We start from the raw sequence: 22,303 nt of genomic DNA, 5'->3' as shown, positions 1-22,303 counted from the left end.
ATGCATACTTTCCAAAACAATTATTATTTTTCCTTTTTTATATTTAATTTTTTGTCGGTAACTATAAAAATACGTACATACGTTTTATATGGATAAAATCGTAAAAGTAACTACGATTTTTAGACGTTTCGAAAAACAAAACTCATATCAAAAGCTGTCATTTTGTTAGAACGTCACATGTTAAACTCGACATTTTAATACGAATATGTATTATTATTATTATTATTATTATTATTATTATTATTAAGAAAAAATGAATAGAAGAGAAATTACTTTTACTTAAATTTATTTTGTAAAACGCATATATATATACTAGAAAGGTACTCGTACAATAAAGTGAGATACAACTCAATTTTTAATTTTTTTTGTCTCAATCGATGTTATAATACGATTTTATGTGATTTTGAGAAAACGATAATAAGTTTATTTTTGAATAAAGTATAGATATATCATAGAAAATTGAAAATAAATATTGATATTGGTATAAAACTAACTATTTAAAATTTTCTCTTTTTTCTGTGAATTTCCTTAATTCATTTTTTTCTTTTTGGTTTAATAATATAATCTTTATAAAGATAATAATTAAGTATTTTGTTAGTACTAAATGATTATCTTAATTATATTTTAGATTTTTTATATTTAAAATGAGATGTTTATCCTCTATTTGATTATGTTTATCTGCAGTTAGTTACACAAATTCAAACATGAAACTTTAAAAGTTTTACTTACGCATAATTTACTTGTAATCTTGAATTTTAAGTAATATGCATCAATAAACAGTATCTCATGCATAAAACTGGTTTTTAAAAGTTTTTTGTTAAATGCTTTATAATGTAGTATGGATTTTGTTTGTTTCTTTAATTCATTTTTTTTATTTTTGGTTTAATAATATAGTTTTTTATAAATATAATATTTAAACATTCTGTTAGAACTCAATGATTATCCTTATTAAATTTTAGATTGTTTATATTTAAAATTAGATATTTATCCTCTATTTGATTATGTTTAGCTGCACTTAGTTACACGAATTCAAACATAAAGGTTTAATAAGTTGTACTTAGACATAATTTACTTGTAATCTTGAATTTTAAATAATATGCATCAATAAACAACTAATACAAACAAGATGGTAGAAAAAATATAAAATGTAATATATTGATTATAAGAATTTCAAATTGATTATTATATATTGTAAAATTTGAATTTGTTAAAAAAAATTTTAGAAAAAAAATCTATTATTTATGATTTTAAATAATCATTACATATAATATGAATAAAAATAAAAAGGGACTACCTCGCATATTCTAATTAGTATTATATTTAAAAATAAATTAAATATTTTATTCAAATTATTTAACACATTCATTATCTATAAAATGAAATAAGCATAACTTTAAAGTTTACATTACGTAAACATTACAAAAATTGTTATATTTATGATTTTTGATAACTAAATATATTAAATAAATAATTATAAAAATAATTGATATAATTAATAAGCATTGTAAATAATTAATAAATAATATTAATAAATCATGTATAATTAAAATTAAATTTTAATTTATACTACTTATATTTATTAATGTGAGTACGATTTAGATTTTATTAATATTTATTTATAATTAATAATAATAAATAACAATTAATATTAATTAGGATTATAATTAGAAAAAGTGACAATAAGCGACCAAAATGTTACTTCAAGTAACGTTTCAGTAAGCTAACTTATATAAATGCATTCAAACATATATCCAAAAAATAAATTAACTTATTTTTCCTAAATAATAAACTAAAATAATTTTATTTATGTCTAAAAAGAAATGAGAAACTATATTTTTGTTAGAGCATATGTAATGGCATCAACATGATTCCATCTCAAATCCACAAACATAACATTGTGTGACATCATGCCAAGTGATGTCACATATAAGAGCCTCTCCCACTGCTATAAAGGTTTTTACTATTTCAGAATAGCTTTTTATCATCGTAAAAAAAATAACTGAAAAGTTTTTGTTACCACATCAAAATATATATATATATATATATATATATATATATATATATGGAGAGAGAGGATTGGGTGACGTAAGATCAAGAGTTTTTCGTGAGACTCGTAAGACCAACTTATGTTCATTAATCAACTTTATAAGCTAATGATCTAATGGTCTAAAGTTGCACATTGACAATTTTGTGATTATTGAGAAATCTCGTGGCATTTTTATGATTATGAATGTTCAGATTATAGATCTAATCCAAGGGTTGAGAATTGGTTTCACAGAAAACTCTTGGTCTCACATGATCTCAAGTCTATATATATATATATATATATATATATTGGTTGTATACTTGTATTGATGAGGATTTTTAAAGATGAGTTTTTGTTAAATATAATTAGTAGAAAGTTGATGTGACAGAAGTAAAAAATGTATTTGAATGAGTTATGCATTATGGATGCTCTAAGGACATTTCAAATAACAAAGACTAATTTTACAATGGACTAATTATAATTTGAGAACCACATATATTATGATAATTGTGAAAATTATTATTGTATATTTTTTATCGAAGGATTGTTTTCCAAACACTTACCTGGGTAAGTGTTTACAGGCAAAATTCAACACTACTACTTACTTCTCAGATAAGATTTTAGTCCATCAAAACGGTATCATATGCAACAATTTATCAAGTAAACACTAACCGTGGTAAAATTCTCGGTCTTTGCCTTCATTTTTACTAAGAAAGATTCTTGGTCTTTGCCTTCATTTTTAGTATGAAAGATTTTTTGTGCTTACCATATACATCTGGTAAGGTAATGTGGCTTAGTAAGCGCTTACCCATGTAAGCGTTTAGTAAACGACTCTTAAGACTAGAATTTAATATATTGATTAACATATATTTGTTTCACACTATGTGTACTTCATATATATATTCGGTTCACAATATGAAACTTCTTATTTGTATTTTTTGTTTCACAAACACATAAAAAATGTTCACATTGTGAAACGAACAGATTGTGAAATAAATTTATGTTATTCAATACATAAATCCAAACCGTAATCACGTAAAATAACACCTAATACACCGGTTCTCAAAATGATCATAATCTTATGGGTTCTCAAATGTGACCCACCCTAAGCAATTAATTGGCTAAACAATTAATAATATTCTGAAACTAATTTACTAGTTGACACCAGTAAAAAAAAGTAAAAGTTAAATCAATTTTCAAATATCGTACAATTAAGAACAAAAAGATGATTGAACAAGACTACACAAAAGATGATTGAACGGGACTACAGATAAAGGTTCAACCGCACATGTCGAAGCACGGCCCCAACATCCAAACACATGTGAAATTAGACCCCAAAATTTAAAAACCATGTTCATAATCTCACATTTAACATGCTAAAAAATAAGTATCACTTATAATGCTTTCCACCACCCTCCTTACAATTTTTTCCGTCTCCTACTTTCAATAGTTATTTGTCTATTTTATTCCTCATCTCCGTCCCCACCCCCAGCCGACCTCTAGCTTCAGTCCAAGACTAGGTCCAAAACAGATATTAATCAAACAGTAAAACATCTCATCTTAACCTTCTCTTTAACAATAATGACAAAACACATTCAGACTTGGTCCTTCCCGTTGCAAGTTTTCTTCAATTAAAGTATTAAGATTTCACCTCCATTTTATGTAAAGAAGAGTAGAAGAGTGATTGAGATCAAACACATTAATAGAACAGGCAGTAATAGCATTTTTAAGTTTCCTCTACCCAAAGAAAAGCAGCATTCTATGCCTAAAAAGGAGGCATTGCAGTTGGGATATTATGATGATAGATTGGGTTGGGCAACCTAAAATCCTAAGACCATTAGTCCATCAGCAAGTGTAATCCATGCGTACAAAACAACAACTTATATGTAGCTTGTATAATTATCTCAATGAAGACGAATGATAACAATATTCATCATTAGCAGTTTGGCACCATTAAATCCTATCACTTACAGAGTTTCAGCTTCTTGAAGAACGGTGAAACAACAGATTTGGGGTAGGGTTTGGAGGCAAGACATGTAGGAGTGTTTTCTGGTTGTTCAATCCATAGCTTATGAGCAATGTCATTGCTTGTAAGCTTCTCCGACAAGTTCTTTAACTGCACTTCTCCTTTCACCTCAAGAGTCACCTACACAATCCGAACCCAAAGATTTGTTAGTAGTAAAATTACCATATCCTTGCAAATAAAATTATTCGACCCTGATGGGTGTCACTTTTACTATTTTCAGTAAGAGCAATGGAACACAAATCCATGACTCCATGCTAATGAACTCAGCTCCACCCCAAAATGAAAAGTGGCTCCTGTACTTAGAGCCTAATTATCATTGCCATCATAATGTTGTATGTATTCTGAGTTATCCTTAGACGTAGTTATAATTATTTCGGGACAGACAGAGTATAAGTGATAAAGACAGAGGGACAAACGCCCAGAAATAATCTCCATGTAGTCTAAACTGGAAGAATATCATGCTTCATATTATTCTTAGGGCATGTTTTTAGCAAGCTTAATGAGCTTAATGTGATTCACAACTTATTCGGTCAGCTATAAATACCTATTTGGTAGGGGGTTTATGAAATAGAAAGTGGCTTATTCAATAAGCTTATGGGGGGGACTTTGTGCAGAAAGCCAAGTTTTTTCCAAACCTGCCCGTCCTAATTAAAAACACACTCCTTCCATCTATTAAAAAACTCTCCCAATTTATACAGACAGATTGTCAATACAGACAGCTTTATCCATAGGACTTAATGAAAAACCAACCAAATGGCCTCTTAGACTCCCCCACATCTCTTACCCACACATGTCCATACAGCAGGTCTGATCAAGGGCATCAAATTACACAAAGTTCTGATTTTTTGTCCTACATTCCGCTAACAATGAAGTGTAGCTACCAAGTAAGAAGCTTAGCTTCATCTTGCAATTCAACCCTCTCAATCATGATAAAAAGGTAAATTTTATCAACTTTGAAGCTACAAAGGACTGAGTGTTTAAACAAGAGATGAAGGATCGTGTGAGAATAGGAGTTAAGATGAGAAGCATAAGAAGGATCTGGAACCTTGATCACTTTTAATCTCAATTCTCAACTCTATCCCATGAATTGCACTTTGACATGGGAATTGATTTGGTGCATCTCATTAGTGTTGATATTCAATTAGAATTGATCCAAGGGTGGAGATCACTTCTTATTGTTCTCACCGTGACTTCCATTCTCACCGGAACCCAACCTTTAAACAAGAAGCACTTTTTCCCTTATATACTTATCAGATCCCCATATGGAACTCGTAGAGATGCATCTGAGATTTCCTTCCCTCTCAAATCCCACACAACTAGATTGGGCATAAACCAAGCGTAATGTTGTTCATTATCATAACTCATAGAATGAGGATAAATTGGTCATAGTGCACAAACTTCAATAATGTGCTTGCACACTTGTTTAATCAACTAAGACATAAAATTAATATGTTCAGAACAGGCTAAGGGTATATTGACGAAAATTATTAAAGCTGACATCAATTGGGAAGTACATATTGTGCATTCTTCAAATTTAATTTAGCAGTGTATGATTTACAGCCATGACATCTAAAACAGTTGATCAAAAACTAGCGAAATCAAACAACATATAGCCAAAAGTGACTAAAGAAACAGAGTATTTGCCTTATGCATTGAATCGAGATTGGTTGGGCTACAGTAGTCAATAGTGTGAGGATCATCCTTGTGTGACCAGATAGCCGCGACGGAGGCATGGCAGCCCTGTGTTACAACGCTCCCTAGTGGCCACGTGTCAATCAGATCTCGTCGCAACACCACGTACTGCACTAGCACGTCGGATGCTGTTTCTGAGTTTCCGGTGGCCGGAACCTCTGCCGCGTCGGAAGAGGAGGCCATTGGAGACGAGTGGCGGCGAATATGGGGTTGGAGGAACGAAGGGGGAAGGTTGCTCTTGTACGACGCCGTTGAGAGTGTTTTAAAAGAAGTAAAGTGAGTAATGCAACGTGGTGAATGCACAGCGGCCATGGCTTTGGACCCTGTGGCTCCGTCCACACTCGATTACGGCTCGCTAAAGGATAACGATACCTACAAAGAAAGTCATACACTCCGACTCCCCCTTCTCCATCCCGTTAGTTTTTTAATTTCTTGCTACCCGATCTAAAATTCTTTAATATCATAAAATAATATTAAGAAATAATAATTATACCTAAAATTCAATATTACAAATGATTTTATAACTTATTAAAGCTTCATTTTTAAATTTATGTAACTAACTATAGATAAAYATAATCAAATATAAGATAAACATATATTTTAAATATAAAAAATCTAAAATATAATTAAGATAATCATGAGTTTTTAACATAATGTTAATTATTATTTTTAATAAAAATTATACTATTAAACCAAAAATAAATTACTTTGTTGTTAGACCTAAATTAAATTATAATAAAAAAATTGAGTTAAAGAACTTACACAAAAAAAAACGAGAACTATTAAATAGTTAATTTAATATTAATATCGATTTTATTTTTTTAAAATTTTTTATGCTATCTTCAAATTTATATTTCATTCAAAAACAAAAACATTATTGTTTTCTCAAAATCACAAAAAATCGTATTATATTGACAGAGACAAAAAATAAAAACTAAACAGTGAAATAAAGATTTATCTCGCTGCATTGCACGAGTACCCTTCTAGTATTTTTAAATAATGGATCATATGTTAGAAATAGATAAACACTAAATTACCGTTTAATACCTTTAAAGTTTGATTCGTTTAGACGTTTGAGTATTAAGAGCATTTGTTTTATTTCTAAATTAAGAGTTTAAAAGTTCTAAACGTTCTCTAAATTTTTAAGTGATAAATGTATCCCTTAATACCTCTCAATCTTAATTCATCCTCTATCAAATTGTTCATAGTTTTGGAGGCTGAAAGAGATTCGTTAGTAAGAACCATTTATCTTTTATACTTTTGTAAAAAAAAAATTATTTATCTTTTATATTTTTGAACTAGTTTGATCGATTCAGATTTCAAATGTAAAAACTAACAATCTTACTGATTCAGATTTCAGACTTTAAGACCATCTCTTATAAATCGAAAGTGAAATCAGACTTCATACTTCAACACTCTTAAAAAACAAACGCTACCTTATTAACCATGTTATTATGGGTTGGTCCTTTAATTAATCCTAACTGAATATGAATATTAATGAGGTGTATTAAGATATATTGGGTCAATTATCTTCTAAAGTATAATACATGTTATTTCATTCGACACTTACGTAGACAAAAAGTTAAAATGGTCATTTTTGTTATTTAGATTATTCATTCAGGATAAAAATCAATAATAATTTATTTTAATTAACTCAGACAACAACATAATAAATTCAAAACTTAATGAATAAAAAACTAGATAACCCCTTATTGATTTAAAGACTGATTTCAAAAAATCCAAAAAAATAATATTACAATTCTTTTTTAAAGTAATTTAATTTATTTGATTCAAATTTTTGTTACAATTTAAATGTTTTGAATTTCAAAATAAAAATATAAACTTAAACTATAAAACCGATTCGTGTTAAAAAATTACTTCTTCTGTTCTAAAATAAATGTCAATAATTAATGGGGTTTTCTTATGAATTTCTCTGATGTATGGATTAATCAATTGTTTGATGATATTTCTTCCATTTGAATGTGTTGCTTCGAAGATAAATTTGGGTGTGTGTGTTCTTTGCCGAAGCTTTTGGCAGGATAAGTCAAGGGGATGGGATGGGGTGTATAATGGTAACAAAGATAAATTAAGGGGTTTTTTGTTTAGCTCTTAATAGTTCAATTAAAAACAATATTTGAATTGTTAAAAGACGAATCTTGTTTGATACAAAAATTTGTCTTTTGATGATTCTGTATCATGGGTCTGTCTTAATCATTCAACGCCCTAATTTCGTTGTAAATAATTACCAAATAATTACATTTCATTTTACACTATATATCATAATAGATTTTTAATCATTCTGATCACTTAGTAATTCTGCATCAAAACATTAACAACCGTCAAATAATCCCTAAATTAAAATTTTATTTAAAATTTTTTTTATGTCATTTCGTTATTTTGTATTTATTATGTAAATTTTAAATACAACATGACATATTAGTTGGTATTAACCTAACTAAGCCATGTCATCATCAACAAGTTATTAGGTATACTGGACCTTTAAATAAACGTAAAATCTGATTTTTTAAAATAAAAATAAGATAAAAGTTAATTTAATTTTAATATAATTTTTATATATTAAAAAATAAATAAATAATAATATAGACAGCACGAAGGAATAAAGTATCATAACACTATAATTTCAAACGCAACTATACAAGATATTTACTTTTTTTAACAAAATATAAAATAAATAAAATAAAATAACTGAACATCATGTGACGTGTCAACCGTAGGCTATACGCGAGGCCAAAAGAACGTACAACTACAACTGCATAACGTACAATTACTTTTTCCATAGCACCTGGAATGTTCTAGATTTTCAAAAGCAAAATTCCCCACCTGGCCACCTGTGTACACATTCCAACTTGGAGAACATTCCCGTCTCTTCTCAATCAAATATCCCCATTTATAAATATCAACTACACCATTGTTATTCATGGTTTTGCCAAGCTATTCACAAGTTTCTGGATCGTCAAAATATCAAACGAGCGAAATCATTCAGAAGGAAATTAAAGAGGATCGGAAGAAATGTGTTTGGTGTTCGTATGCGATGAAGATGAGAGGATCGTCGGACAAAAACATGCGCCGGGAAATTGTCCTTACTGCGGCGGGTTGATACAGGCGATGGACATCGAAAGTCAGTGGAGATTGTGTTTCCTTCCTTTATACTACAAGACCAAACGTAAGTATTACTGTACTCTCTGTTCCCGACGCCTTGTTGTTCAGTATTAGGGTTTTGATTTCATCGTTTTTAAGCGATGATCATTCGTTGTTTTCGAAATCTTAGTTTGATTTATGTATATTATTTACATGTGTATAAAATTAGAATCAATAATGTGAATTATATGAATCTATGTATTTTTAGTCTCGATTGTGTTTTTGCATATGAATTACTGTTAAATTTAGATTTCGTCTTTCACATCACGTATTTGTTGAAATTTGATGATACCGATCTGCATGGAAGTGTTGAATCCTATTAATATCATGTTCTTCATTTCTAATTTTTAATTTCAGAGTTATTATGTTGGTGAATTTTTTTGTAATAAAAGACTTGAATATAGGATCTTACCTATGAAAAGTAATGAATTAATCAATAAATCAGATTAATGATGATTTTGTAAAAATTATTTTTATATTTGTTTCTTATAGTTAAATGATATCAATCGAAAAAAATTATGGGTTCACCCTTGAGAGTGGTTGTTATTGAGAGGGGGAGGGGAGGAAACCCTAAGGGGGTGTTTGGTTTGCGGGAATGGATTGGATTTGGAGGGATTTGGATTTAAAATCCAGGAAATCCCGTGTTTGGGTTGCTTAATTGTAAAGGATTTGGAATCCTAGGATTGGATAAAAATCCATTAGACGCGGGATTTAAAAATCCTTTGCAAAACCGCGGGATTTCAAATCCAAATCCCATGGGATTCCTCTCCATCGCTTCCAACAGGGCCTGAGAAAGGAGAGATAGCGAACGTGCAACTAGCTTTTTGGGTTTCAAGGCTCCAATCTAGGGTTTCAGAGAGATCCAGACGCGAGCAGAATCGAGTGATTTAAGGTACGTTTATCAATCGAGAAGCTGTGCAGCTGTTAAAAAGATAGAATCGTGCGAGAATCATACGGTACCTCAAGGCCCCAATCTAGGGTTTCAGAGAGATCCAGACGCGAGCAGAATCGAGTGATTTAAGGTACGTTTATCGATCTTCTTTTGTAGAATGTCGATTTTATGTTGATTACACAACTCGGTTTTAGTCTTTCCGATTCATCGCTTCCACAAGATTGCGCAGGGCCTGAATTTCTCCATCGCTTCCTGTCGATTGCTTCAACCAGTAGTCTGTATTCAATTTCAATTCCCTAATCTATATATCTCCCTGTTCCCGTAATCGGAGGTAAGTTCTTGATTCAATCTCTATATCTCTCTGTTCTCAGTAGTCTGTATTCAATTTGAAGAACCTAATTTATTGATTGATTGGTAATTTTTGTTGCTCTGATGAATGAATATGAATTGTTTGATCACATTGTTTTCTTTCAAGAGGTAGTCTTACATTTTAGCATTGCTATTGCCTACAAGTGTGGAACTATGCCACTGCTATATCCCTACAATTGCCTCAAATATACCTAAGACTGCAAGTGATATAACCAAACAGAGGAATGGATTTCACATCAAATCCAAATCCTGCAAACCAAACACAGGAATGGATTTTAAATCTAATCCAATCCAAATCCCATGGAATCCAAATCCCTCTAGGAATCCAAATCCCTCAGAAACATTCCGGCAAACCAAACGCACCCTAAGTGATAGACGATATATAGACGATTTTGCACGTTAAAGGTTGTTTATCAAACGTTTACCTTGATAAAAGTTACCACTTCCTTTTATCTTATAGGTAACATTTCTAGCAATCAAAACTGATTGATAGGAAGCATTTGTAACCGATAAGTGCTTATTAAATAAGTCCGTCACTTTCACATACCAAGTAAGCGGTTGTTTATCAAACATTTACCCGGGTAAATGTTTACCTGTAAATTCAACACTATCAATTATTTATAGTGGGAAATTTTAATCCACCAGAATGATATCATATGTAAAATTTATCCGGTAAACGCTAACATTGATAAGAGTTTTCGTTCTCACTTATCGACTACGACTCTTGTCCTTGCATTCGTTCTTACGGGGTAAGATTCTTGGTACTTGTCATATTTTTTCGGTAATAAGGAATGTGACTCGGTAAGTGTTTATTCGGGTAATCGTTTGTAGATGGCCCTTTCTCTATGCTCGCCATCATTATTGAGTTTTAAGGATGTAAACCGAACACATATAAAATATATTTATGAAACAAATATATCTCGATCAATATACTAAATTAAAACTATAAATAAAAAAATTATGTAAAATAATATATAATGTACGAGTTCTCAGTATTATCATAATTTCTAATATTATTTCTTAGCAATTATATAACAAAATATAAAGTGTATCTGTAAAGCCCAAACTCCAGACCGAAAGAGCGGTAAATTAACTTAAATGCAAAATAGTAAAAAATATGTGGTTTAACCTAAATGAATTCAGGGGATGTTTGAGATTGTTTATAAAAATAATTTATTGACTCGTTAAGGTGTGACATCATTAATAAGCATTTTTTAGTGTTTGGATAAATAACTTATACCGGTGCTAAACCGGTAATAAGGAGTTTTTGAAAAAGTTAAACCATTATAACTTATAACAAGTTGATAAGGATTTTTGTAGAAAATCATAAGTTGTTTCAAATAATCAATTTCAAAAACCCCTCAATCTTTTGTTTCACATTTTACCCAAATTCATTGTGATCTCTTTACTGTATATCTATTACGTCTCGTTAGTTATTCCAGATGTTCGCCAAATCTGGAAAAATCCAGAGTCACCAGTAATAAGTATCGGCAAGCTTGTTCTTTCTCCGATCTTCAAGTTCACGCTTTATTTGTATTACATCGTTGTCAGTGATAGATACCGCAAGGCTTTTCTTTCTTCGATGTTCATATCTCTTACTTTTATGTGTGTCTGAATCTGCCTAACAACTTACGATTTTATGCCATTGAAGATGGGGAACTCCCTCTATTAGTGGAGATCTCTTTTCTTTTCATAAACCTAGAAAAGATAAGATGTGGTGGTGATAATCTTGCCCTAATTGTTGGAATCGGTTGTCTTGGAATTATTCTTCAATCTATAAGAAGGGGAATTCTTTTGGTTAAACGGGTGTAACTAAAAAACGAGTTCGAACCACAGAGCGGATAGCATTGATCGTCGTCCATCCCCTAGAAAAGAAGTCGACAAGGAGCAACAATTAATCTAAAGACTACAAATCAAATGAAAACATTGAATTCTATGACCAAAATGGATGACTTGAGCAATGAGTTGAAAAGACTTGTACTTGATGTGATGATTTGAAGCATTAAAAGACAACTGACTTATCCAATCTGGTTGAAGAAACGAGTAATGGAATCCATGAGACTACAAATTACATGAAAAATATTGGTTTCTACAACCGAAATGCATAGCTTGAACGACGAGTATTGAAGATACTTGTACTTATTTTGATGATTTGAAATAACACCGAAGAAACAAAGAATGAAATCCATGAAACTACAAATCAAATGAAAATATTGGATTCTACGACGAAATGGATGACTTACGCGACGAGTTGAAAAAACTGGTACCTTACAATGTGATGAAAATCATCTGGATGGGTAAGTACTTTGGGGACAAGCCGACCTAATATTGTTTTCAGAAGAGCTTGTTGATGATGTCAAACTAGAGCTTGTGAAATCAATTTATGATGACGACAAGTGATAGTCTTAAAATATGGTGTGCCACAATCTGTTTGACGTACAACAATGTGTTGAACTACTTCAACAAGTCTGCGTGTAAGATATCCTGCATCTGATGTTCGGATAACATTATCCATAACTCCTTGATGAGAAACAATTTCAGTCTTCGTATATGTTCGAACAATTTTTTTTGGATACACATGACATATGTTTGTAAAGGCAATTGTTGTCTTCGAATGTATAAACTTTTGACGATGTTTATTTGTAAAATGTGATATTTATAACTGTTGTGTTGGAATGGTTTTAAGTTACGTACACAGATCTATAAATGACGTGGCATTTATGATTGTTGTGTCTGAAAGGTTTTAAATCATGTATACATATTCAAAAAAAATTGTATGAAAATCATTTATACTTTTGGTTGATCTGTTTCGTTTTATATCATATAAAATAACATTAAACTACATTTGGGACAATTTGATACAAAAATAAACATCTATGTACCAAAACTTGGTGTATTTTTAACTCAAAATCCTAAATTAGATTGATATAAATATTAAAAAAATAAAGCCCTAATTGATTCAATAACCAGTAAAAACCCTAATCATAATGGAAACACCGTGTTCCACCAATGGCTTGTTGAGTAGAGGAGTGCCTCGACTATGTTTCAACCTCTTTCCAAACCTTTTTCATGAACTAACGACAGAGATGAACAAAGTGCCTCGACCATGTTTCAACAATACCACCGCCCCTTGAAATCCAATGACAGAGATGAACAAAGTGTCTGGTTGGTTTAAGCTCGACTCCAAAGGTCAAAAGTACTCAGGAGGTTCCAGGTTCAAATCCAAGGAGGAATAAAAATCTTCTTATGACCACGGAGGTTCAAATGCGGTGACTCCGGGCTATCTGCAAAGCAGATGGTTGTCCTGAGATTAGTCAGCTCGCATAGCGAATTGGATATCCAGGTTAATTAAAAAAAAATACCACCAACCATTGAAATCCTTTTCAATGATGGCCTCGAAGTAAGTTTCAACTATGGACTGATCTGGTCATTGGTCATTATCAATTACTGTTCATGGTGCGACAACAAAGGTAGCAAAATTTAAAGGAGTTTAATGGCATGATCAGGGACGGACCCATTTTTTTTTTTCTTCAAACGGTGACACCATTTGACCGGGACAACCCAATTACCGGTACAAGACAGGAGCTCTAAAATCAATAGTTGGCATGCGAAACAAATATAGAGAAAAAATTATTTTGTATTGGGGCTTTCATATATGTGGAATAGATTCTAATTATTTTGCAAGATTCCATTCCAATTCTTGTCAATCATACACGTGGTTAAATTCTATCAAATTTCTTCGATGAATTTCAATTCCACCAACTTTCATTATATGAACCTAAAGGCCCCTAACGTTTTTTTTTTCTATAACTTATATACCATATGTATGAACGGAAACGAAAAAGCTTTTATACCATAGGGACTAAATGAAAAAGCTTTTATACCATAGTGACTAAACGAAAAAGCTTTTATACCATAGGGACTAAATCTGCAATACATCAAAAGTTTAATTTAGGGAAATTTTGAACAGATATTAAATAGATGCAAAAATTGGGTGTTGGTTGCTGAGGGTTCATTTAGATCCCGTAAAGGCTCCTTGTCCAGACACAAGAAGTATAAAGATCCTTCTCCATTGTGCAACGAAATCTAACTGGACTGGAATTTTCTCTAGAACATTCAGCAAAAATATCTGCAACGCTCTTCTTTTCAGACTTCCAATCACCGGAACCAACCACTATGCAAGTCTCCGGCGGCGTATTTAGCGATGTAACCGCCGTCTTCTATCCGTCTTCTACACCTCCTTGTTGTGCTAGGTCGATTGAGTTCCGACATGTCCATGCTTTTTCTGAATCTAAGTTTCTTCCGTCTATCGGCTTTCTTAAAGTAAGTTATGTTCTTCGTTGCATTTTCTTTTTCATATGCGTGACGTTTTCAGCTGTTTGAAATTCGTATAAGTAAAGTGTGTATAGTAGGTACGCTGGTGAATAGTTTGGGAGGTAAGTGCTTGGGAGCGTGAAATTCGGTTAACTAAGTTGAAGCTCATTTATTTCAAAATCTGAACTATGCTCAAATTCCGATTCTAAGCTGCAAATATTCTATAAATGTAATCTCTTATTATGTGGTCAAATGATCATGATTTTGAACTGAAAATTGATGAAAATTTGTCTTATATATGGGAGTATGAGACAAAACAGCGCTCCTGATTACTGAGCTTCGAATTGGTCACAAAAGCTTGGAGTACTCTGACGACCTTAGATGACCTAGTTCATGAGGGATGCCCGACTGTCTATTGAGTCTGTCAGAATTGACACCATCCTAACAATGTTAACGATGAAGAAACAGATGCCTGTGATCAGAGGATCTGGAAAACGAACCAACTATCCATGAACTAGGCGATTGACAACCAGCTTACGAGGAAGGGTGAAAATGAGACAACGAGAGATAATGGTGAACTGGTGATGGCCTAGCTGAGAGGGCTGTCGTGAGGATAAGAATGATTAGGGAAGGACGATGGTGGATGGGCAGAAGATTTAAAAATGCATAATTATATCATTAATCAATATATATATATATATATATATATATATATAGACTTGGGATCATGTGAGACCAACCTGTTTTCGTGAGATCCGTGAGACCAGCTTTTTACACTTGAAACTTCACAGCAAATTGCTGTGAAGGTAACCTTCACAGTGTTTTTGCTGTGAAGGTTTCGACTTTTTTAAACCTTCATAGTGTTTTTGCTGTGAAGTTTCAAGTGTAAAAATATGGTCTCACGAAAACAGTCTGGTCTCACGTGAACCCAACCCTATATATATATGCCTAATCAAACGAGAAGCAGATAATTTGTGATAACTGTGAGGTCTAATATGAGTCAAATCATTTTAAATAATTGATACTATTTACTAAAATAAAACAAAGGGTAAATTAGTAAATTGTGTTGATTATTCGATTTACTTTAATTAGTTTAATATTCTCATTTACTTTAATTAGTTTAATTATTTTATATGCATACACACACACACACATACCTGGCCTTATCCGGCAGGCACCCACCACTCCGGTGACCTCCTCCAGTCATCTTGTCTGACCAAGACACCGTCTCCGATGATTGACCATTAAACACCCCACCTATGAGCATTCCCGACAGCTAGCCCCATTTTTGTCCCTATGACCCCCTCACTACCTATCTCCCTTCCCCCATCCCCCCAGCAGTTGGTATCACAGTGGTCTCAAAATTTACTTGGTGTGTTTTGGGTATCACATTGTGTATTTAACTGTATTTTAGGTGTCGTATGGTGTTTGTCAAAGGCCGGAGGTTGGAGAGAGAGAGAGGAGAGATAAAAAATTTAAAATGCACTTCTATTATAATTTTAAGTCAAATTACCAAAAATATTAGTTTCCTAATTTATCGATTGATTTGTAGTTGAGATTGGATCTCACAGTTATCACGAACTAATCATTTCTCCCTTAAATGGACCCCTATATATGTATGTATATACATATATAATATATGTATGTATGCAGTGGATATGGGCAAATGGCCCGAAATATGAAACCTGAGGAATAAACACTTAAGCATCCAATATCTCTAATGCCATGATAATTTCTTGTGTGGAAATAGTAACATCATTTATGGGATGCTATACTTCCTATTGCTACTTTAAGTTGATGGTTTTCTTATGTTAATTTAGTAGATACACTAGTTCTTCATAATCTAGGTGATTTAAATTTCTTGTATCAAGATGAATATTCACATGAAACAACACATGAAGTTTTTTAGAGCTAGCCGGAAGTGATCTTGATGAATGCAAATATTTTACTGTTGCAAAATTGCTCTGGCCTATTAGCAGCTTAGTTGTATTAGTCATGGGTGTCTTATATTTAATTAGTTAGAAAATTATTGGTGATTGCTTATCTGAATTTTCATGGCTGGAGCACGTAGTAGTAACTTATGGCATGTTGGCTTTGCTATTTGTTGATAAGCATATGGTCTATCTCATTTACTTTGAAATGCCAATCTTAGGAGAAGATTTCTTTCATGGGGTACCGGTTTCCCTAAAAGAAGTACCTAACCCATCTCAAAAATACAAATATAACAGAATCAATTGTTCTAATAATGTTAAGAATATAGGAACCAATGATAATGGTGGTTTACTGATGACATATGTGTTCTTTCTGCTACAGATGTCATTTATTTTATTTCCTTTTTTCTCTCACTTTTGACTCCTTTTCTCTGTTTTCTTTGTGGTTCAATGAATGTCTGTGCTTTCTTCTACATCTAGTCGAAATCCTTTTCGTTTTTAGATGTGAGGGTACCAAAAGGGTTGAATTTGACACTTCATGCTTAATGACAAGCCTTGATTACCACAAAGGCATCCCCAACTCTCGTCTGCTATACACTTGTACATGGTTGGAAATTTCAAAGCAAGAGTATGCATATTAATGGTCTCACATGTACTCAAAGTGACACTTCCCCATATTGTAATTGTGGTTGATATTAGCATGTGACTATCCAATCAATAATAGGAAATCTGTTATTGCCCATGCATGATGTAAAATCTCGTAATAGCAGACAATGGTTCATCATTTTGCTGCACATCCAATCTTCGGTTAATGTGTGGTTTAAGCTTTAATGTGAAGCTCCCATTGTTATGATTTCTTGCCAATGTCATTAAATGCACTCAATTATCTCCATGACTCTTATGCATTATAGAGCTCTCCGTTCCCCATGTCGAGAGTTGGAGGCGAATCATACCGAGCAAGGAGTTGTATAGCAAAAGCTTCAGGTGGTTCAGGTAATGGTTTGGTTCCAGTAGCGCCACTTCAGCTTGAGTCTCCAGTTGGCCAGCTCCTGGAACAAATTTTGCAAACCCATCCACATCTGCTCCCTGCAGCCATCGATCAACAACTTGAGAATCTTCAGAATGAGAGAGATGCTCAAAAAGAAGAATCTGCTCCTCCATCTATGGATCTAAGCCTTTACAAGTAAGCAAAATTGTTACAGCCTTTCATATAATAGCAGCATGATTTAAACGTATTGTTCTCTACTTCTCCCAAAGATATCAAATGTGGACAGTTTAATCATAATTGTCAAGCATAATTGGTGTAGTGTATAGGAGCTCCCTATGACACAGAGTTCATATAACTTCGATTGTTTTATTTGATTTACCACAGAAGTGTTATTTCAAATTGTAGAAAGTTGAAGGAAAAAGGGAAGTGCATTTGGTCTAACATGAGGGCATGATTAGATAGGTATAGATGATATGTTGTCCTTGCTTTCACTGATAAATATCCTTAAGTAGGTAGTCCCAAACCATTTACAATTTTTGAGATTATTGCTTTCAGTCGAGTTATGAGTTTGTGGATGAGTTGATGATGGCCCATTTGGCAGTGCACCAATCACATAAACGGTGTCTGCAAGGTGGTTGTTTTGCTTTAGACATCATTCTTGTAAAATATTTACAACTTTTGGCACAAATCTAAGAATTAATTGGCAACAAATTTAGGGATGCGGTTGAAAATACTCATCAAAAGGATTACTTTTTCCTTGCTTGGTCCCAGACTATATCACATCCAACCATACCAATTTATGTGTTTCTAGCGATCTGGGGTGGTTAGAACTCACATGAGACAGAATTGAATGATATTATGTCTTCCAATTTGAAGATTCTTAATTCTAAAAACCCATAGATTGGGGCTGAGGAATCTGGTGATGCTTCAAGTCTTCAACTATTCTCCACCAAGGATATGAAGTATTCTGATTTTCTGAAGATAACCTGAAAAACTTTGCATTTTGGCTGGACAAATATGAATACCCCCATCCTCTGAAATTGTGTGAATGTCTGCTAGCTTTTGAGTTTCTGATTCAGACAGTGATGCAGGATTAATATATGAAAGTAACATAAACAAGCAATGCTACACAGCTACACTAGGAAAACTAACTAGGAACTGGAGTCATGCTGAAGTATACACAAAATTTGTTCAGAGAATTTTCTTGAATAACACGCAAATTATGCCATAGCATGACCGAATAAACATTGGTGATTTCTTTCTTTATCTTGATGATAGAAAACCTAATCTAGAAGTGGGAATAACAAAACTAATAAAACCCCAAAAGACCTTTCCTAACTAGTAAAATACTCAACGAACCAAACTAGTGAAGTACCCTAAATTTCCGGTGATTAAAATATCTATTTTGTGCATCCACTCGTAACTAATTAAGCATTAAAGTCAAATAGCATGCTATTATAACCTTATTATGCCCTACTTCTGTGATCCTGTCCTTCTCCCTTCCATTCGATAGAGTTTTTGAGCTTTGAGTTGTCATAGGTTCTTTTAAACAGAACTTCTTGGAAAGAGTAGAGAGCCAACCAAGCCAGGAACGAGTTTTCTTTTTACTGGGGCACCAAGAAATCTGTTAAAAAAACTCACATCAGCAACCATCACAAAGACTGTAAACCAAACTACAATCCAGATAATAGAGATATAAATGAAAAAGAAGATGAACTCATGTATTGATAATGGAATACTCAAAGAAGGAACAGTAATAACGAGATTTCCGGAGATGGTCCCTCTCTCAAAGCTGTGAAGCTCAGAGCCAAAAATGGAAGATCAGTATTTTTTTTCCCACATCCAAGCACTCCGCCGTATATATCTAACTTCTCTACTCCCATGGCCTAACTAACTTTGCCAGCTCATATCTCATTTCCCTCGCTACCCTTGTGCCTTCTAGTATAAACCCTTCACACTTAAATAGCCTCTTTCTTTGACCCTCCAACTTCTGCCTCAGCTACAACTTCTATGCTTTGTCTTAACTAATCATCAAGATGGACTTCTCAACTTGTGCTTGAAATGCATGGTTTCTACCAGTCACAGGCGCCCATTTCTCTCCTTCCAGTAATCAAGAAATAGGTTTGATTGTCTGTCTTAGTAATTTTATTTGTGCATAAGTTGATAAACTAGCTTTCAGCTAAAAAGCTTAGCTGTTCATTAATAACTTGTTGACTAACAAACTAGCTGTTGGCTAAAGAGGTAGTTGCTGATTAATTAACTAGTTGATAAACTAGTCATGTTTGGTAAAAACCAGCTGATAAACTAAATGACAATGTAAAATGACCTGAAGGACATGTTGAAGAATTATTGGAAAAATATAAGGGCATAATTGGAAAAAAGTGGAAAAAGCCTGTATAGCTTACTGCAACATAACAGTACTTGAACTAGTTCTTCAAAAAGCTAGCTTATGGTTGATCAAACGAGACTTTTTCAATAAACTCAAAAAATAAGCTAAACTTATAGTTGCCATACATGGCCTTAATTTGAATTGTATCTGATGCAAAATTCATCAACTTGTACAATATTTTTGGCTTTCAAGAGTCTCCTAATCACTTTGGTCCTTTTCATCTGAAATATAATATGTAGCAGTCATTAAATTTCAGGAGAATAGCTGAAGTGAAAGAAAAGGATAGGCAGAAGGTATTGGAAGAAATAATGTACTGCTGGATTGTTCAGAAATTCGTTGACAAAGAAATCTCAATGATCCCAAAAGTATCAGCAACCTCCGATCCCGCTGGAAGGATTGATTATTGGCCTAACCAAGAAATGAAGCTAGAATCGGTCCACTCTGCTGAAGCACTCGAAATGATCCAGAACCATGTAGCTCTCGTACTCGGGGACCGCCTCGTGGGCCCCTTAGAGTCCACCGTCCAGATCAGCAAAATAAAACTTGGAAAACTGTATGCTGCATCCATCATGTATGGATATTTCTTGAAAAGGGTTGATGAAAGATTTCAACTTGAGAGATCCATGAACACACTTCCTGAAGGTTATAAAGAACAGCAATCAAGCTATTCAGAACCACCGGTCCCACAAAGCCCGTTTTGGGATCCGGATTCGTTAATACGGATCCAACCAGATTATGACGAAGAGGAGAGCTTCATGAGTTCTTCTGGCGATGATGGTAAATCATATAGATTAAGATCATACGTGATGTATTTGGACGCGGAGACACTTCAGCGATACGCAACGATAAGATCAAAGGAAGCAATCTCTTTGATAGAAAAGCAGACTCAGGCTCTGTTTGGAAGGCCAGATATCAAGATATCTGATGATGGTTCGTTAGGTGCATCCAACGACGAAGTGGTTTCCGTTACGTTTTCTGGATTGACGATGCTGGTACTTGAGGCGGTCGCTTTTGGATCGTTTTTGTGGGATGCAGAAAATTACACAGAATCTAAGTACCAATTTTTGAAAAGCTAAGAAATTCAAGTATTAAAGCATATAGAAACCTGCTATATGATGTCTGAATTGTGCCTTTCATTGTAAGAAAACCTTCAAAATATTTGATCCGCACCACCTCACAAGTGCGGGATTCAGGCCGAGCCTTAACGTGTTCTCGAGCCATGGGTTTGAACATTGAGGGACGAGGCTCATGGTCTCCACTCAGTTTGATTGTAACATTCAAGCAAGAGATTAAGAAAGTTTCCAGGCTGACAACCTGGATCGACTTGGAAAACAGAGAGATTCGTACAAGTCATACGTTTCGTCACCATTTTGTGGAAAAGCCGAATCATCTAGACAACTTTTGGATTAAACGTTCCATTTGGCCATGAGAAATTTAGAGAAAGACAAACCGGTTAACTGGTCTGGCACTTAATCGGTCTGTACCGATCCTTGTCCTTGCCCATTAGATGCTGTAATGGTTCCAATTATTACCAGTTGCCGGGTGAAAATGTCGTAGCTAGTCGTAACTGGTCACATAACTGGTCCCTCATAACCACGTAATCTATACTATATTATAAAACACTTGACAAAAACTCTTAAAAATAATTTTTTATGTATAAAGTACTGTTTATTGATGTATATTACTTAAAATTCAAGATTATAAGTAACTTGTGCGTAAGTACAATTTATTAAAGCTCCATGTTTGAATTCGTATAACTAACTATAGATAAACATAATCAAATACATGATAAACATTACATTTTTAAATATAAAATATTTAAAATAAAATTAGAATAAGCATCGAGTTATAATAGAATACTTAATTATTATCTTTATAAAAAAATATTATTGAACTTAAATTAAATCACTTCGTTACGAAAATTAAATTATAATAAAAAATTTGAATTAAAAAAATTACACAAAATAAGTACTTTTAAATGGTTAATTTGATACTAATATCATATACTCTCTTTAAAATTTTATGATATTTAGAAATTATATTTTATTAAAAAATAAAAACATTATCGTTTTCTCAAAACCACATAAAATATTATTATATCGATAGAGATCAAGAATGAAACTAAACATTTAATTGAGATGTGTTTTGATGCATTGCTTGAGTAACCTTCTAGTAACTAATAAATACCGATAAAAAAAGTACTTACAAATTTCTTTGGACGCTAAGGCAATTAAAGGGTTTTGAAACGGATCATTCGATTATACCGTTACTTAATATTAGTTCAATTGTCTTGTTAAAATACATATTTCGCATTTTTACGAGTATTTCCAACAATTATACTATTTTAGAAATTTTAAAGATTAAGAAAAAATGTCTTAATAATTATGCTAAATTCAAGTCTCAAAATTTCCAAAAATAATTTTGACCCATTTGGGGTTTCTCATATTTCAATAATGTTAGGGTTAAATGTGGCATGGCTTATTGGCATCACAACCTGCATTCGTGCATATTCTATTT

General features: G+C 32.8%; 3 protein-coding genes across 3 annotated transcripts; 2 read left to right on the top strand and 1 right to left on the bottom strand.

The window, feature by feature from the left end:
• Positions 1–3,881: 3,881 nt before the first annotated feature.
• Positions 3,882–6,085, bottom strand: LOC112528175 (putative peptidyl-tRNA hydrolase PTRHD1). The gene is made up of 2 exons (XM_025139135.1): positions 5,697–6,085; positions 3,882–4,172 (listed from the first exon to the last, which is right to left on the bottom strand). Exons 1-2 carry the CDS (start codon positions 6,054–6,056, stop codon positions 3,990–3,992), a joined length of 543 nt encoding a protein of 180 aa, XP_024994903.1. The 5' UTR covers positions 6,057–6,085; the 3' UTR covers positions 3,882–3,989.
• Positions 6,086–8,639: 2,554 nt separating this feature from the next.
• LOC112527908 lies at positions 8,640–9,167 on the top strand. Its single transcript, XM_025138761.1, has one exon. It carries the CDS (start codon positions 8,775–8,777, stop codon positions 8,976–8,978), a length of 204 nt encoding a protein of 67 aa, XP_024994529.1. The 5' UTR covers positions 8,640–8,774; the 3' UTR covers positions 8,979–9,167.
• A 4,880-nt stretch (positions 9,168–14,047) lies between these two features.
• On the top strand, positions 14,048–20,981 carry LOC112527394 (UV-B-induced protein At3g17800, chloroplastic). The gene is made up of 3 exons (XM_025138025.1): positions 14,048–14,487; positions 17,321–17,592; positions 20,043–20,981. The coding sequence occupies exons 1-3, from the start codon at positions 14,341–14,343 to the stop codon at positions 20,860–20,862; spliced, it is 1,239 nt and encodes a 412-aa protein (XP_024993793.1). The 5' UTR covers positions 14,048–14,340; the 3' UTR covers positions 20,863–20,981.
• Positions 20,982–22,303: the final 1,322 nt, after the last annotated feature.

Source organism: Cynara cardunculus (assembly GCF_001531365.2).
Source record: "Cynara cardunculus var. scolymus isolate 2C chromosome LG 15, CcrdV1, whole genome shotgun sequence".
NCBI classification, from domain to species: Eukaryota; Viridiplantae; Streptophyta; class Magnoliopsida; order Asterales; family Asteraceae; genus Cynara; species Cynara cardunculus.
The sequence above is the reverse complement of the archived record's forward strand: the minus strand, read 5'-3'. Positions and strand labels throughout refer to the sequence as shown.

What these genes read in the sequence shown, in the direction of transcription:
- LOC112527908 (XM_025138761.1), top strand. Translation starts at nt 8,775, where the DNA reads ATGTGTTTGGTGTTCGTATGCGATGAAGATGAGAGGATCGTCGGACAA.
- LOC112527394 (XM_025138025.1), top strand. Translation starts at nt 14,341, where the DNA reads ATGCAAGTCTCCGGCGGCGTATTTAGCGATGTAACCGCCGTCTTCTAT. An exon ending in CGTCTATCGGCTTTCTTAAA is followed by an intron (nt 14,488 to 17,320) that starts GTAAGTTATGTT and finishes TATGCATTATAG; the next exon opens with AGCTCTCCGTTCCCCATGTC. An exon ending in ATGGATCTAAGCCTTTACAA is followed by an intron (nt 17,593 to 20,042) that starts GTAAGCAAAATT and finishes ATTAAATTTCAG; the next exon opens with GAGAATAGCTGAAGTGAAAG.
- LOC112528175 (XM_025139135.1), bottom strand. Translation starts at nt 6,056, where the DNA reads ATGGCCGCTGTGCATTCACCACGTTGCATTACTCACTTTACTTCTTTT. An exon ending in ATCTCGATTCAATGCATAAG is followed by an intron (nt 4,173 to 5,696) that starts GCAAATACTCTG and finishes CGGATTGTGTAG; the next exon opens with GTGACTCTTGAGGTGAAAGG.